Source organism: Tupaia chinensis, unplaced genomic scaffold, assembly GCF_000334495.1.
Source record: "Tupaia chinensis unplaced genomic scaffold, TupChi_1.0 Scaffold000549_1, whole genome shotgun sequence".
NCBI lineage: Eukaryota > Metazoa > Chordata > Mammalia > Scandentia > Tupaiidae > Tupaia > Tupaia belangeri.
The window spans coordinates 2,531,998-2,544,418 of record NW_006160061.1 but is presented as its reverse complement, the minus strand read 5'-3'; the positions used below and the strand labels follow the sequence as shown (position 1 = coordinate 2,544,418).

General features: G+C 41.1%; 1 protein-coding gene across 2 annotated transcripts in view; it reads right to left on the bottom strand.

Annotated features, from left to right (window-relative positions):
• Positions 1-12,421, bottom strand: part of NEB (nebulin) — a 234,272-nt gene that overhangs the window by 81,341 nt on the left and 140,510 nt on the right. For both annotated transcript variants that reach the window (XM_027775357.1, XM_006157632.1), the window contains 13 exons: positions 9,685-9,789; positions 9,273-9,584; positions 8,474-8,578; positions 7,295-7,393; positions 6,997-7,098; positions 6,753-6,860; positions 3,886-4,197; positions 2,450-2,554; positions 2,234-2,338; positions 1,794-1,898; positions 867-974; positions 652-765; positions 10-207 (listed from right to left, as the gene is read on the bottom strand). In XM_027775357.1, coding sequence (XP_027631158.1) covers positions 10-207; positions 652-765; positions 867-974; positions 1,794-1,898; positions 2,234-2,338; positions 2,450-2,554; positions 3,886-4,197; positions 6,753-6,860; positions 6,997-7,098; positions 7,295-7,393; positions 8,474-8,578; positions 9,273-9,584; positions 9,685-9,789 — 1,878 coding nt within the window. The remainder of the gene's footprint in view (positions 1-9; positions 208-651; positions 766-866; positions 975-1,793; positions 1,899-2,233; positions 2,339-2,449; positions 2,555-3,885; positions 4,198-6,752; positions 6,861-6,996; positions 7,099-7,294; positions 7,394-8,473; positions 8,579-9,272; positions 9,585-9,684; positions 9,790-12,421) is intronic.

Below are 12,421 nucleotides of genomic sequence, written 5' to 3'. Positions count from 1 at the left end.
GTGTCATACATCACTTAAGATCTCCTGGGCGTTTCGTGCATGAATAACTTTGGGTTCTTCCGGAAGAGATGTCCACTGGTGAAAGTAGTGTCGGTACTCCAGGTCACTGAGAATGTACTGGCACCTTTTCGCTAGCACATGATTCATCATGTCATTGGGGATATGAACATTTGCTTTGGTGTCCTCATAATTTTTTCTGTAGTTCAGCTAAAAAATATTTTTAAAGACACAAATTAGAAAGAAATGAAAATGTACGTGATTCAGATTACTCTCTTTAGAGCCTTATTTCAGTATAGATCAGTACGCTTAGAATAGACTGATGTTTTTAAAAAAGGTGCTTTAAGAAACTCCTCTTCTTTTTAAGTTGCCCATCCTTTTATAACACAAGGTAAATAGTGACCCTGTTTCTTTCTTGTTTCCTGCAGGATAGAGCCCTACTGTGTGTAGTGAGAAGGGAGAGCCAGGGAGAAAGCCCACATTGCCATTGAGGGTTCACTGCTAATTGGCAGGGGTGGGAAAAGTCTCGAGAATGATTCCCTGTACCTTGTCCATCCCCCAGCGAATTCTGAACCAAAAGGCAAATTGTAAACAGGCAAACACAGTAGCACACTAAAGTGTGAAAACTCAGCGTTAAAGTGAACATCTGCTTACCACACTCCTCATCTTTTGGAAATCCAGACAGTGAACCACACCAGGGAACTCGCCGATCACCTTTCCAGCCAGGTAGTGACCTTTCTGCTTCTCATATGTCTCTTTGTATTTGAGCTGTGAAGTGGGTTCAACAGTAAGAATCACTGGGGTTTTCCAACTAGCTCTTTGCTCCCCAGTAAAGACTCCCAGATCTGGGGAGGGACAGTCATACTGACCTCACTGTTCACCAGGTCGGCATGCTTGGCTCCCACGATGGGAATATAGCGCTCATCCAAGGTATAGCCATAGGCCTTGGTTCCCTCCCACGCCCCCTTGTACAGGATCTAGGACAAAGGAAGATGTGTAATGACAGTTTGTACTCAGCTTCTTTCACGTATCACTTAAAAAAAACGAAATTGTAAGGGGCAAAGGTGGATGTTGACAGCAAGGCTGACATCTTAATCTACAACTAGTTAGTATGTCTATCTGAGAACAGGATGGTCATTTGGTTTATTACACATGGAACCTATGAGCTCGGAGACACTGTATAACAGAGTTTAACAATATTTACCGTTCTAGAGAAAGTGACAAGAAACTTGTACACAGGGCGAGAATCACCAAGGATTGCTTCCCATTGGTGTGTGCGTGCACACACACACACGTATGTGTGCTCACACATGCATCTTCCTTCTGTTCCTCCTTTAAGTACGCTGAATTAAATTTTAAAGGGTGAGCCTTCCATTTGTTGGTTGGTGATGTTTACTCATGGTTGCTAAAGAGGGACTAGCCCTTCCCCTCCTTTTCCCTGTTGGAACTTGCTAAGTCCTATGCATACCCAGGGCCCTCAGAACATTTGTTATATTACCTATTGACTTAATGGCATGTCCTTTCTCTCACTTATATGAGCTCCTGACAGGCTGGCCTCATGAGCTGTAGCTTAGCTCCTCCTGTGGTGCCTGACATAGTGCAGGAGCTCAGAGATAGCAGCTGAGTAAACGCCCCTTGGTCTTGAAGAATATGCTACTTCTAGTAAACAAGACTAAACACAGTAAAAATAATAGTTCACCTGATGAATTCATCTATTCACAAACAGGCTAGAATACAAATACTGCAATGAGCTTAAAATTAGGAACTGAGTTATCATTACGTAAAATAGAACTTACAGTACTGTAGAGTTTCCCCATGTCTTTCGAGTGGGAGATATGTGGTGTATCTGGAGAAAATGTATACTTGCCCTTGGCTTTATTAAATGTCTCTTTATATTTCACCTAAGGAGAGAAAAGCAGACAGAAATCTTTCATTACTATAAAGGTAAATGTAAATCTTCATCGGCTAAATCTAGTATTTAGAAATTCAAACTATGATTGGATCTCAGTCTACTTCACTAATAGAATAACGTGGGTGACACTATAGATAGCTAGAAGTGAGTACAGGATACCACATACTAGTGTCTTTAAAAGCCATTCCCCTCAAAGATTCTCTTATAATTAAGTCTCCCTCCCCATTTTTTTATAAGTTCTTATCTGAGGTTAAGCTCAGCTATTCAATGATAGACAACTAACTATCTGATTTGTGTGTTTCTGTAACTACAAAGCAAACTTACATCACTTTGGTTGACTGAGTTAATTTTGGCCAAAACAATCTCTGGAGGATCCACCACACTTGTAAAGTTAGGATAGTTGTCAAGAGCATCTTTCTTATATTTTATCTGCAAACAAACAGAGATGATGAAGATAGTCCACCTCGACAGAGCATCTACCCCCATATGGCAGGTAAGGAGGGCAGGCATTAGATTAGAAGGAGAACAGACTTTGTGTACCTGATTCACCATTTCCTGGTTCTTGGTAACCCTCACGTGGTCCACAGAATCTAGGGGGATCCAGCCAATGCCTCGGAGCCACTCCAGGTCAGCTTTGTAGACATTCTAAGAGCAGGAAGATAGACAGAGATATAAACGATTCAGGCACTGGATTACAGATAACACAGTACAATTTTCTCAGAAGCTCTTCATAGGTTTCTCTCTCATGGCTATTGTCTCATTTATTCTATCACAATTTCACCTGAGTGGTATTTCTCGAGCATGTTACTGGGTGTGATCGGGGCTTTGAGAGCTAAGTATACAGGAGTCTAGAGTTCAGAGGAGTCACTTATACAGTGGAAAGTGGTTAAGTGCTGTGAGAGCAAGAGCTCTCAAGTGCTGTGGAGAGAAGGGGAGGGGGCCATTGCGTCCAACTGCAGCCATAGGAAAAGTTGCAGTTTAAGATAGACCTGGCATGTTTGGTTATGTAGACATTTAGACTACACATGGGACATGCAGACTACCTGATGAATATTACACAAGTAAGTGCTCATGTATTTGTAGGGAAGGGAGAGGTGTCTCTTCCAACCTCGCCAGTCCTATCGCCGCCCTTCCCCCCTCTTTTAATTCTTGAATTCTCCTGGCCCACCACAATCAGATGAAGAGGAGTTGCGGCCCAGATGAAAGTGCCACTACTTATTCTGCTGCACCAACCGCTGATGGGGCAAGTTCATCATCTATGTCACAAGAAGTTTTTGATTGCCTTTTTATATTTTGATAATGATGAAAGATGGAGGCTCACCTTTCTGTGCACCTGACAACCAAGTCAATGTGTCATGATTCTGGTCTGTACCTATGGCTGGCTGGCAGCAGGTACAGGCCTTGACTCAGGCCTCAGTGCAAAGTAGCCTGTGTCATTTTCTCTGTCCCAGCTCTACGAAAGCTCTATACGAGGGATACTGGGCCTCACACAGCTTAATCAGTACTTTGTTTCTCTTTTGCTTTGATGTCTTGTAAGAAACTACTTCATAAACGCCTTGAGGAATGAAGATCCTTTCCAAAATAGGAATGGAGCATTCCTAGGACCTTGAGGCTAGCATTTAATATTGTCAAATCTCATCTGGATCTCAATTCCCACCCAAGCCAATGATTATTTCCTGTCAGCTGACAACGTCCCATGAGAATACGAGTGAGGAGCTGCTGATGGCAGAAAGGGTACAAAGGCATTAGATTCCTTAAGAAGTGACTGTGCTATTGAGAAGCATAGTCAGTAACTGAAGCTAGCAATCAGCCATGCACCTGATCTTTCTCTGCTTCGTACTCAGCCTCAGTTCCCTCTAAGAACAAATGAAGTACTGAGAGCCTGGAGTTTCAAAGACTGACATTTCTGGAAGACTGCTGATCATTCTAAGAGTGTAGCAGACATTTCTAGGTAATGAAGAACAGTGATCACTTACATCACTCTGTAGGTCATAGGCTTTCCTTGCCTGGATAACATCATTTTGGTCGGGATGACACGTCCATTGGCGCAGGTAATTACGGTAGTCGATATCACTGACGAGGTTCTGGCCCTCCTTGGCAGCCACGACGGACACCATATCAGCAGGTATGTTGATTTTGGCCTTTGTTTTGTGGTAGTCCTCTTTGTAGAGCCTGTCATTCTGAATCTGGCCTGCATGCTCAAACCAAACCAGTTTAGGGTCATCTCTCATCGTCGGAACACCAACGTAGTGGCCTTTCTGCTTTACGTGTTCAGCTTTGTATTTCAGCTGGTGGGAGGGAGAATGTAAAGTCCATTAGCTTTCACAAGCACGCAGAGCCAAGAGGCTTTTCCGTGTGCTGAAGAAATCAGAAGATTTGGCTCTCTTTTTGTTTGATAACTCCCACCCTGAGAACCAATAACATAAATAAATAAATATGAAGACATAGCCATATAAAAACAGGAAAAAAATGCTTGTTTTTTAATTCTGGCAATACTTTTAATGGGAGGCCTAGAGATTTTAGGAAAGACAAAGAATATAAGAAAGCCAAATAAAGTGAAAAAAGGAAAACCAAAGCCCACTGTAAAAGAACCAAAAGGGGAGGGAGCAGGTACCCCAGCCATCACCAAGTCCACCTGGCCTGCTAAGCTGAGGAGGAATGTCCCCACATGGTCCCTACACCTTGGCTGAGGGCAGCTCCTGTGCGCACGGCTGCTTTGCAGAATGCACTACATCTACATCGGGACACATTACCTCACTCTGAACATCGCTGGAGTGATGAGCATGGACAAACGGCACCGCGTCCGGAGGCAAAATGTAGCCTGTGGCTTTTTGTTTCTCCCAGCCTTCCTTGTAGAGATACTAGAAGACAGAGAGCCACAGCACAGGGTTGAAATGAGGAGTCGCAAGGAGGGATACATCAAGTGCATACATCTGGAGTTCCATCCCAGTCCTCCATCTCCACACCAAGTGCCAGGCAACAGGGTAAAGCCCATACCTGGTCCAGGATCCGGGCAGCCTCCTGGGCAGTGTGCAGCAAGGGGGTTTCGGTGAGGGTATACTGTGATTTGATGGCATTCCAGTCTTTCCGGTATTTAATCTAGCAGTGAGAGGCAAGAGGGAAATTACTTGATGCTAAGAAATATTACATTGTCCAAACAATTGCAATCATCACAAATTTCAACAGTTAAAACCCGTGTCTCAGACAACGATCGCATGCTGAGTGTAGATAAGTAGGAAAGTTTTGGAAGTAACATCTGCGTGATTGTACAATTTTAGGACAGCCATGTACTTACATCATCAAGGATTTCACCGCTTTGTTTCGCTGTCACGTAATCAACTCTGTCATCCACAGGAGTAAAGTTGAGAGTTTCTATTTTTGTGCGATATTTTTTCTATGGGATAGAAAATATCTTTTAGACAGTTGTGATTCTTGGTGCTGTGTGAGCTGAGAAAGACACACTCTACTTAGGAGTCCTCCTCTACTAAAAGCATAGGGTGCCAAATTTGAATGGCATCTTAGTAATTTGGTTTCCTTTTTAGCATTTGTTTTTAAGTAAATGCATTGGTTTCTTACACTTCTCACAGATTCTAAAATAGCAAATTTCTTAGCTCCCAAAGTTATGTAATATGTCATTAGGTATATCATCATAATACCCAATACATTTTCCCAGCTGGACAAACTTCTCCCAGGTGTACGGGTATTGCTATCAGAAGAATTTCTTCATTTACACAATTTCAAGCACCAATGAGTGTCCTGCATCTTTAATTATGCATGTGGTCTCATAATGGGATAGGGTCATATGGGATTCTTTTTTTTTTTTGAGAGGTTTTGCTATAGGGTGCGTGCGCTTGCCAGAAAGAGAGAGACAGAGAGATAGAAGGCAAGAAATCACCCCCCCAGGGGAGATGACCATGCCACAATCCCTTCTCCTCTATTCTCCTCTTGGGATCTTGGGCACACATGCACACACACCCGGTGTGAGTTTAAGTCAGCAGGTTCAGGACTCGTACCGCAGTTGGCTACATGGGAGTTCAGCGACATAGCCATTATACCAACTGCTGGTCCCCATATGGGATTCTTTCAGGAAAATATATGTCTGCTTATATACAATTATTAAAATAGTTAAAATTGTCATTTTAAAACAACTGCATTTTTTTAAGAGAGAGATTTTGCTATAGGGTGTGTGCACTCTCTAGAAAGATAGAAAGTAAGAAATCATCCCCCAGGGGGATGGCCACACCACAGTCCCTTCTTCATTCTCTTCTTGGGATCTTGGGCATGCACACACATGTGCCCAGCATGACTTTGAAGCCACCGGGTCTGGGATTTGAACCACAGTCGACTATGTGGGAGTCCAGCATCTTAACCATTATGCCATCTGCTGGTCCCAAAAACAACTGTACTTAGGTGTATCTATTTTTGTTCAGTCTCCTGGAAGTATACTGAATTGCAGGGTAAGATCTTGGAATACCTTTTTGTTTGATAACTCCCACCCTGAGAACCAATAACATAAATAAATAAATATGAAGACATAGCCATATAAAAACAGGAAAAAAATGCTTGTTTTTTAATTCTGGCAATACTTTTAATGGGAGGCCTAGAGATTTTAGGAAAGACAAAGAATATAAGAAAGCCAAATAAAGTGAAAAAAGGAAAACCAAAGCCCACTGTAAAAGAACCAAAAGGGGAGGGAGCAGGTACCCCAGCCATCACCAAGTCCACCTGGCCTGCTAAGCTGAGGAGGAATGTCCCCACATGGTCCCTACACCTTGGCTGAGGGCAGCTCCTGTGCGCACGGCTGCTTTGCAGAATGCACTACATCTACATCGGGACACATTACCTCACTCTGAACATCGCTGGAGTGATGAGCATGGACAAACGGCACCGCGTCCGGAGGCAAAATGTAGCCTGTGGCTTTTTGTTTCTCCCAGCCTTCCTTGTAGAGATACTAGAAGACAGAGAGCCACAGCACAGGGTTGAAATGAGGAGTCGCAAGGAGGGATACATCAAGTGCATACATCTGGAGTTCCATCCCAGTCCTCCATCTCCACACCAAGTGCCAGGCAACAGGGTAAAGCCCATACCTGGTCCAGGATCCGGGCAGCCTCCTGGGCAGTGTGCAGCAAGGGGGTTTCGGTGAGGGTATACTGTGATTTGATGGCATTCCAGTCTTTCCGGTATTTAATCTAGCAGTGAGAGGCAAGAGGGAAATTACTTGATGCTAAGAAATATTACATTGTCCAAACAATTGCAATCATCACAAATTTCAACAGTTAAAACCCGTGTCTCAGACAACGATCGCATGCTGAGTGTAGATAAGTAGGAAAGTTTTGGAAGTAACATCTGCGTGATTGTACAATTTTAGGACAGCCATGTACTTACATCATCAAGGATTTCACCGCTTTGTTTCGCTGTCACGTAATCAACTCTGTCATCCACAGGAGTAAAGTTGAGAGTTTCTATTTTTGTGCGATATTTTTTCTATGGGATAGAAAATATCTTTTAGACAGTTGTGATTCTTGGTGCTGTGTGAGCTGAGAAAGACACACTCTACTTAGGAGTCCTCCTCTACTAAAAGCATAGGGTGCCAAATTTGAATGGCATCTTAGTAATTTGGTTTCCTTTTTAGCATTTGTTTTTAAGTAAATGCATTGGTTTCTTACACTTCTCACAGATTCTAAAATAGCAAATTTCTTAGCTCCCAAAGTTATGTAATATGTCATTAGGTATATCATCATAATACCCAATACATTTTCCCAGCTGGACAAACTTCTCCCAGGTGTACGGGTATTGCTATCAGAAGAATTTCTTCATTTACACAATTTCAAGCACCAATGAGTGTCCTGCATCTTTAATTATGCATGTGGTCTCATAATGGGATAGGGTCATATGGGATTCTTTTTTTTTTTTGAGAGGTTTTGCTATAGGGTGCGTGCGCTTGCCAGAAAGAGAGAGACAGAGAGATAGAAGGCAAGAAATCACCCCCCCAGGGGAGATGACCATGCCACAATCCCTTCTCCTCTATTCTCCTCTTGGGATCTTGGGCACACATGCACACACACCCGGTGTGAGTTTAAGTCAGCAGGTTCAGGACTCGTACCGCAGTTGGCTACATGGGAGTTCAGCGACATAGCCATTATACCAACTGCTGGTCCCCATATGGGATTCTTTCAGGAAAATATATGTCTGCTTATATACAATTATTAAAATAGTTAAAATTGTCATTTTAAAACAACTGCATTTTTTTAAGAGAGAGATTTTGCTATAGGGTGTGTGCACTCTCTAGAAAGATAGAAAGTAAGAAATCATCCCCCAGGGGGATGGCCACACCACAGTCCCTTCTTCATTCTCTTCTTGGGATCTTGGGCATGCACACACATGTGCCCAGCATGACTTTGAAGCCACCGGGTCTGGGATTTGAACCACAGTCGACTATGTGGGAGTCCAGCATCTTAACCATTATGCCATCTGCTGGTCCCAAAAACAACTGTACTTAGGTGTATCTATTTTTGTTCAGTCTCCTGGAAGTATACTGAATTGCAGGGTAAGATCTTGGAATACCTCACTGAAGATATCTGCAGCATGTTTGGCATGATTGACGGAAACAGAATCATTTGGCATCCACCCAATTCCACGTAACCACTCCAGGTCGGCCTTGTACACAGCCTGTGAAGACAAGGCCAGAGTGAATTCAATGCCGTTGCTCACATGGTCCTATTTAGCCTATCCACTGGTGGGATGAATAAATACAATGTAGTAGTCACAGTGATGGCCTCCAGCCTGGCAAGTAACAGGAGAAATTAACCAGGAGGCCAAATAGAGTAAAAATGGAGGCCGCATCTACTCTTTAGAGGAGGTTAACTTCAATTCGGTCCCAGGTTATTGTTGCCAAGGAGCAATGCGCACCCAAAGCTACAACCTCTAAACTTCCAAGAGAAATGGGAAATCTTGGATTTGTACACAAAAAATCCTGGATTTAAAAACATAGCTTAGCTTTCTAAACACTGTCAATTAAAAAAAGCATATCTGTGTCTACACCCTACCCTGGTCTGGCAATATCTGTGTTGATATAAACCTTGATGACTACCTGAATTTTATAGAAGATATATTTTCAGAGTCGTTATTTTAAATCAACCTGATACAATGAAGACCTCTATTCACACTATCATTTATTTCTTGATACAAAGTCTAGCTTTTTCCTGGCTTGGATGATTTCAATACCGTGTACCAAAGTCTAACTAATATCCAATTCTTAGCTGAATGAGGACGTGAAATATGATACCAAGGTTTAATGGCATAGACTTCCTGGGAGTCAAGGCAAAATGACAGAAGAGCTCATTCTAAAATGCAGCCCACTCACGTCGCTCTGCAGTTCGTAGGCTTTCTTGGCCTGAATAACATCGTTCTGGTCAGGCATGCAAGTCCACTGGTGTAGGTAATTGCGGTAATCGATGTCGCTGACCAGAGTCTGGCATTTCTTAGAATGTAAGATGGAAAGCATGTCTGCAGGGCTCTGGAACTTGGTCTTCCATTTGGCCCACTGCAGCCGGTACTCTCTTTCATTCTGAATCTTGCCAGCTATGAGGGCCCACCGGATCTTGTTGTCATCCCTGGCTGTGAGAGTGCCCACGTAGTGTCCCTTCTGCTTCTCATGGTCAAGCTTGTACTTATACTGGGATAGAGAAACAAAGCAGACGGATCACAGCATGTCCTCTAGATGCACCTGGGGCATTTGCTAAAAAAACTGGGAAGTCAGAAAAGGTTACACTCACGTCACTGGCAATCTCCCTGGAGGCCTTGGCAGCCTGGATGGGGATGGCGTCCAGCCGCACATCACAGCTCATCTTCACCTCATCCCAGCCTTCACGGTAAATTTTCTGAAAAGGAGAGTAAATGAAGTATTAGTCCGGATTCACGTTTCAGTAACTCCAAGGGTTCAAGTAGAATTAATATTATAGGAGTACAGTTTTGAAGTTTCAAGACTTAAGACCAATTAAAGAAAAGAAAATAGGTGAAGAAGCCATCCTATGTACTGTCGTACTGGAACGGGAAAGCTTGCTTGGAACCCAGAGGTCTGGGCTTGACAAGAGATCTTTTTCATCTGAATCATAGCCCTGGTACAGTTGTTCATGGCTTATAGTCTCATGCATCATGTAAGAGGATTTAGCTTTTATTTCTTGTGTTAGTGAATTGGTAGCATTTGGATCAGTTCAGACATTAATGGGCTATTATTGCATTTCTTTAATTCAATAATTCAATATATTTGTTTCTTTGTTCAATGTTAGGATCTTCATAACTGCAAACTTTTTACATGCGTGGGTTTATTTATTTTTTTTTTCAGTATGACCTCTCAGTCTTATATGATTGATGGCATATATCAAAATAAGTCACTTAAATGTATAATTCAGAAATCACACCAAATTGTATGAAAACTTCTATTATCAACAGTTTCATAGCTTTCGTATACCTGAAAAATTGGTGCTCAGATAAATCTTGTCCTTCTATGCATGGACAAATTTTGCATAAATTTTCATTCAAACTTTTGTATGAATTTTGGATGGTTTTTTAAAAGCAACTTACTTGTTTATAGAGAAAAAAGCATTTTCCACATTTAGATGAATTATACTAGGGACTAATGTAAACATAAGGTTTTCTAGTTTTTTTAACTAGTTTTATGACATATTATTCTAGTACTTTTTTTCTTAAAATTTTTTTGCTTATTTATGTAGTCAAATATATTTTTTATTTGAACTTAAAAAAAAGAAATCTGGACTTGAGACTTAACTTAGATGCTAACTTTGAGAATATGGACAAACTCCTTAACATTTTAAATCTTAATTTCCCATATAATAAAAGCAAAATAACAAATCTTATCTATGTGGTTAGTATGAAGATTAAGTCAATTTAAAATGAATTTGCTTTTGTTACCAGTGAAGTTCTATGTACTGCAAAAGAGCTTTCTAAATAGTAGAGCAGTTTGAATAGTGGATTTTAAAAATATTATAGAAATAACCACACCTAGGCCAGCAGGTGGTATGGTGGTTAAGAGCGCTGGACTCCCACATGATTGACCATGGTTCGAATCCCAGACCTGGAAGCTTGCTGTCTCTCTCTCTCTCTCTCTCTCTCTCTCTCTCTCATTTCCCCATGGTCAAATTAAAATAAATAAATAAACAAAAATAAAGTAATTCTTTTTAAAAAAATTAAAAAAGAAATAACGATATCGCATGTGAAGAAAACTTCTGTGTGTTTTGGTGAACATTGAAATGGAATCGCCGATTTCTTCCAAACGGCAAGTCTATTCTCATTAACATCTACTTATCTATCTAAAATTAACTTTCCTTTTGGCATAGTTGGAATATCAATCTTGTTCATAGCATGATATCCATGTAGTGGCAGGGTTTTGTTATTTTCTCAGCTGAGAAATTTATCTTGTAAAGTAGAGTATATGAGACTCTCCAGAACTCTCCTGCCTATGGATTGATGTCTAAGAGGGGGGCTGAGGCGTCTACGCTTCAGTGAAGAACTGACTGCTTCTTGATCCAACTACTTGACAACAAGAATGCACTGTACCATGACATCCATTCTGGTCTGGAAAAAAAAAATACATCTGTGTCCTGAAATTTTATTTTCTTCCCAAACTTTGGAAATAATTAGTCCCCAAGTGGCTCATTACAATAGAGTTAATGCAACAGTGTAGCCCATGAAGAGGAATCTTTGTTTGACAGACTCCTTTTCTTACAGAGATTTATTCTTCTTCCAAAAAGATGCAAAGTTCCAAACCATGGTGAATTGCACTAAGGCAGTACTCTTCTTCAAAAGTCTTGCTTATTCTACACACAGCACTGTCTGTGCTCTATGAAAGTGGTATCTTTTTTGAACTTTCTTGAATTGCACAGCCAGCCGTGTCACAGAATTCTCTTGCATTAACTAACAGATTTTTTTTCAGTTTGATTCTCTTTCTTTTTCTAATCATAAAATGTTTTCTCCTGCAAACAATATTTTGATTCTTTCTCTCCAATATCTCTTACTCTTACTTTCATGCAGTTATATTGGTATCAGTGAGATGTTTACTCACCTAGCCAGTACTTCCAGCAAATATTAAATTAAGTTGATGTTAATGAGCATCTCTGTTTTAATCAACTCCAATGAGAAGCTGACTTACTAAGAATGAGCTGGTCTTTAATCTAAGGTTTATTTTTGCCTATATCAAGAAATTGTTCATTTATTTATATTTTACTATGATTTTAATAAAAATATAAGGATGAGTATTGGATTTTGTCATACCTTTTCCACTCTTTCTCTGTGTGTATGTGTGATGTATGTATTTTTTATTATGACTACTGGTTCGTTAAAATTGTAGGTAAAGCCGCCATATTGATGCGTGGGACTTACGATCTTTAATCAATGCATGAGGAAGAACTGAGCACAGGCTGTGGTTGAGCTCTGTACTGAGATGTGAGCCCACACATGCTTTTCTTTCCAAATCCAAACAAAGACTGTATAGTC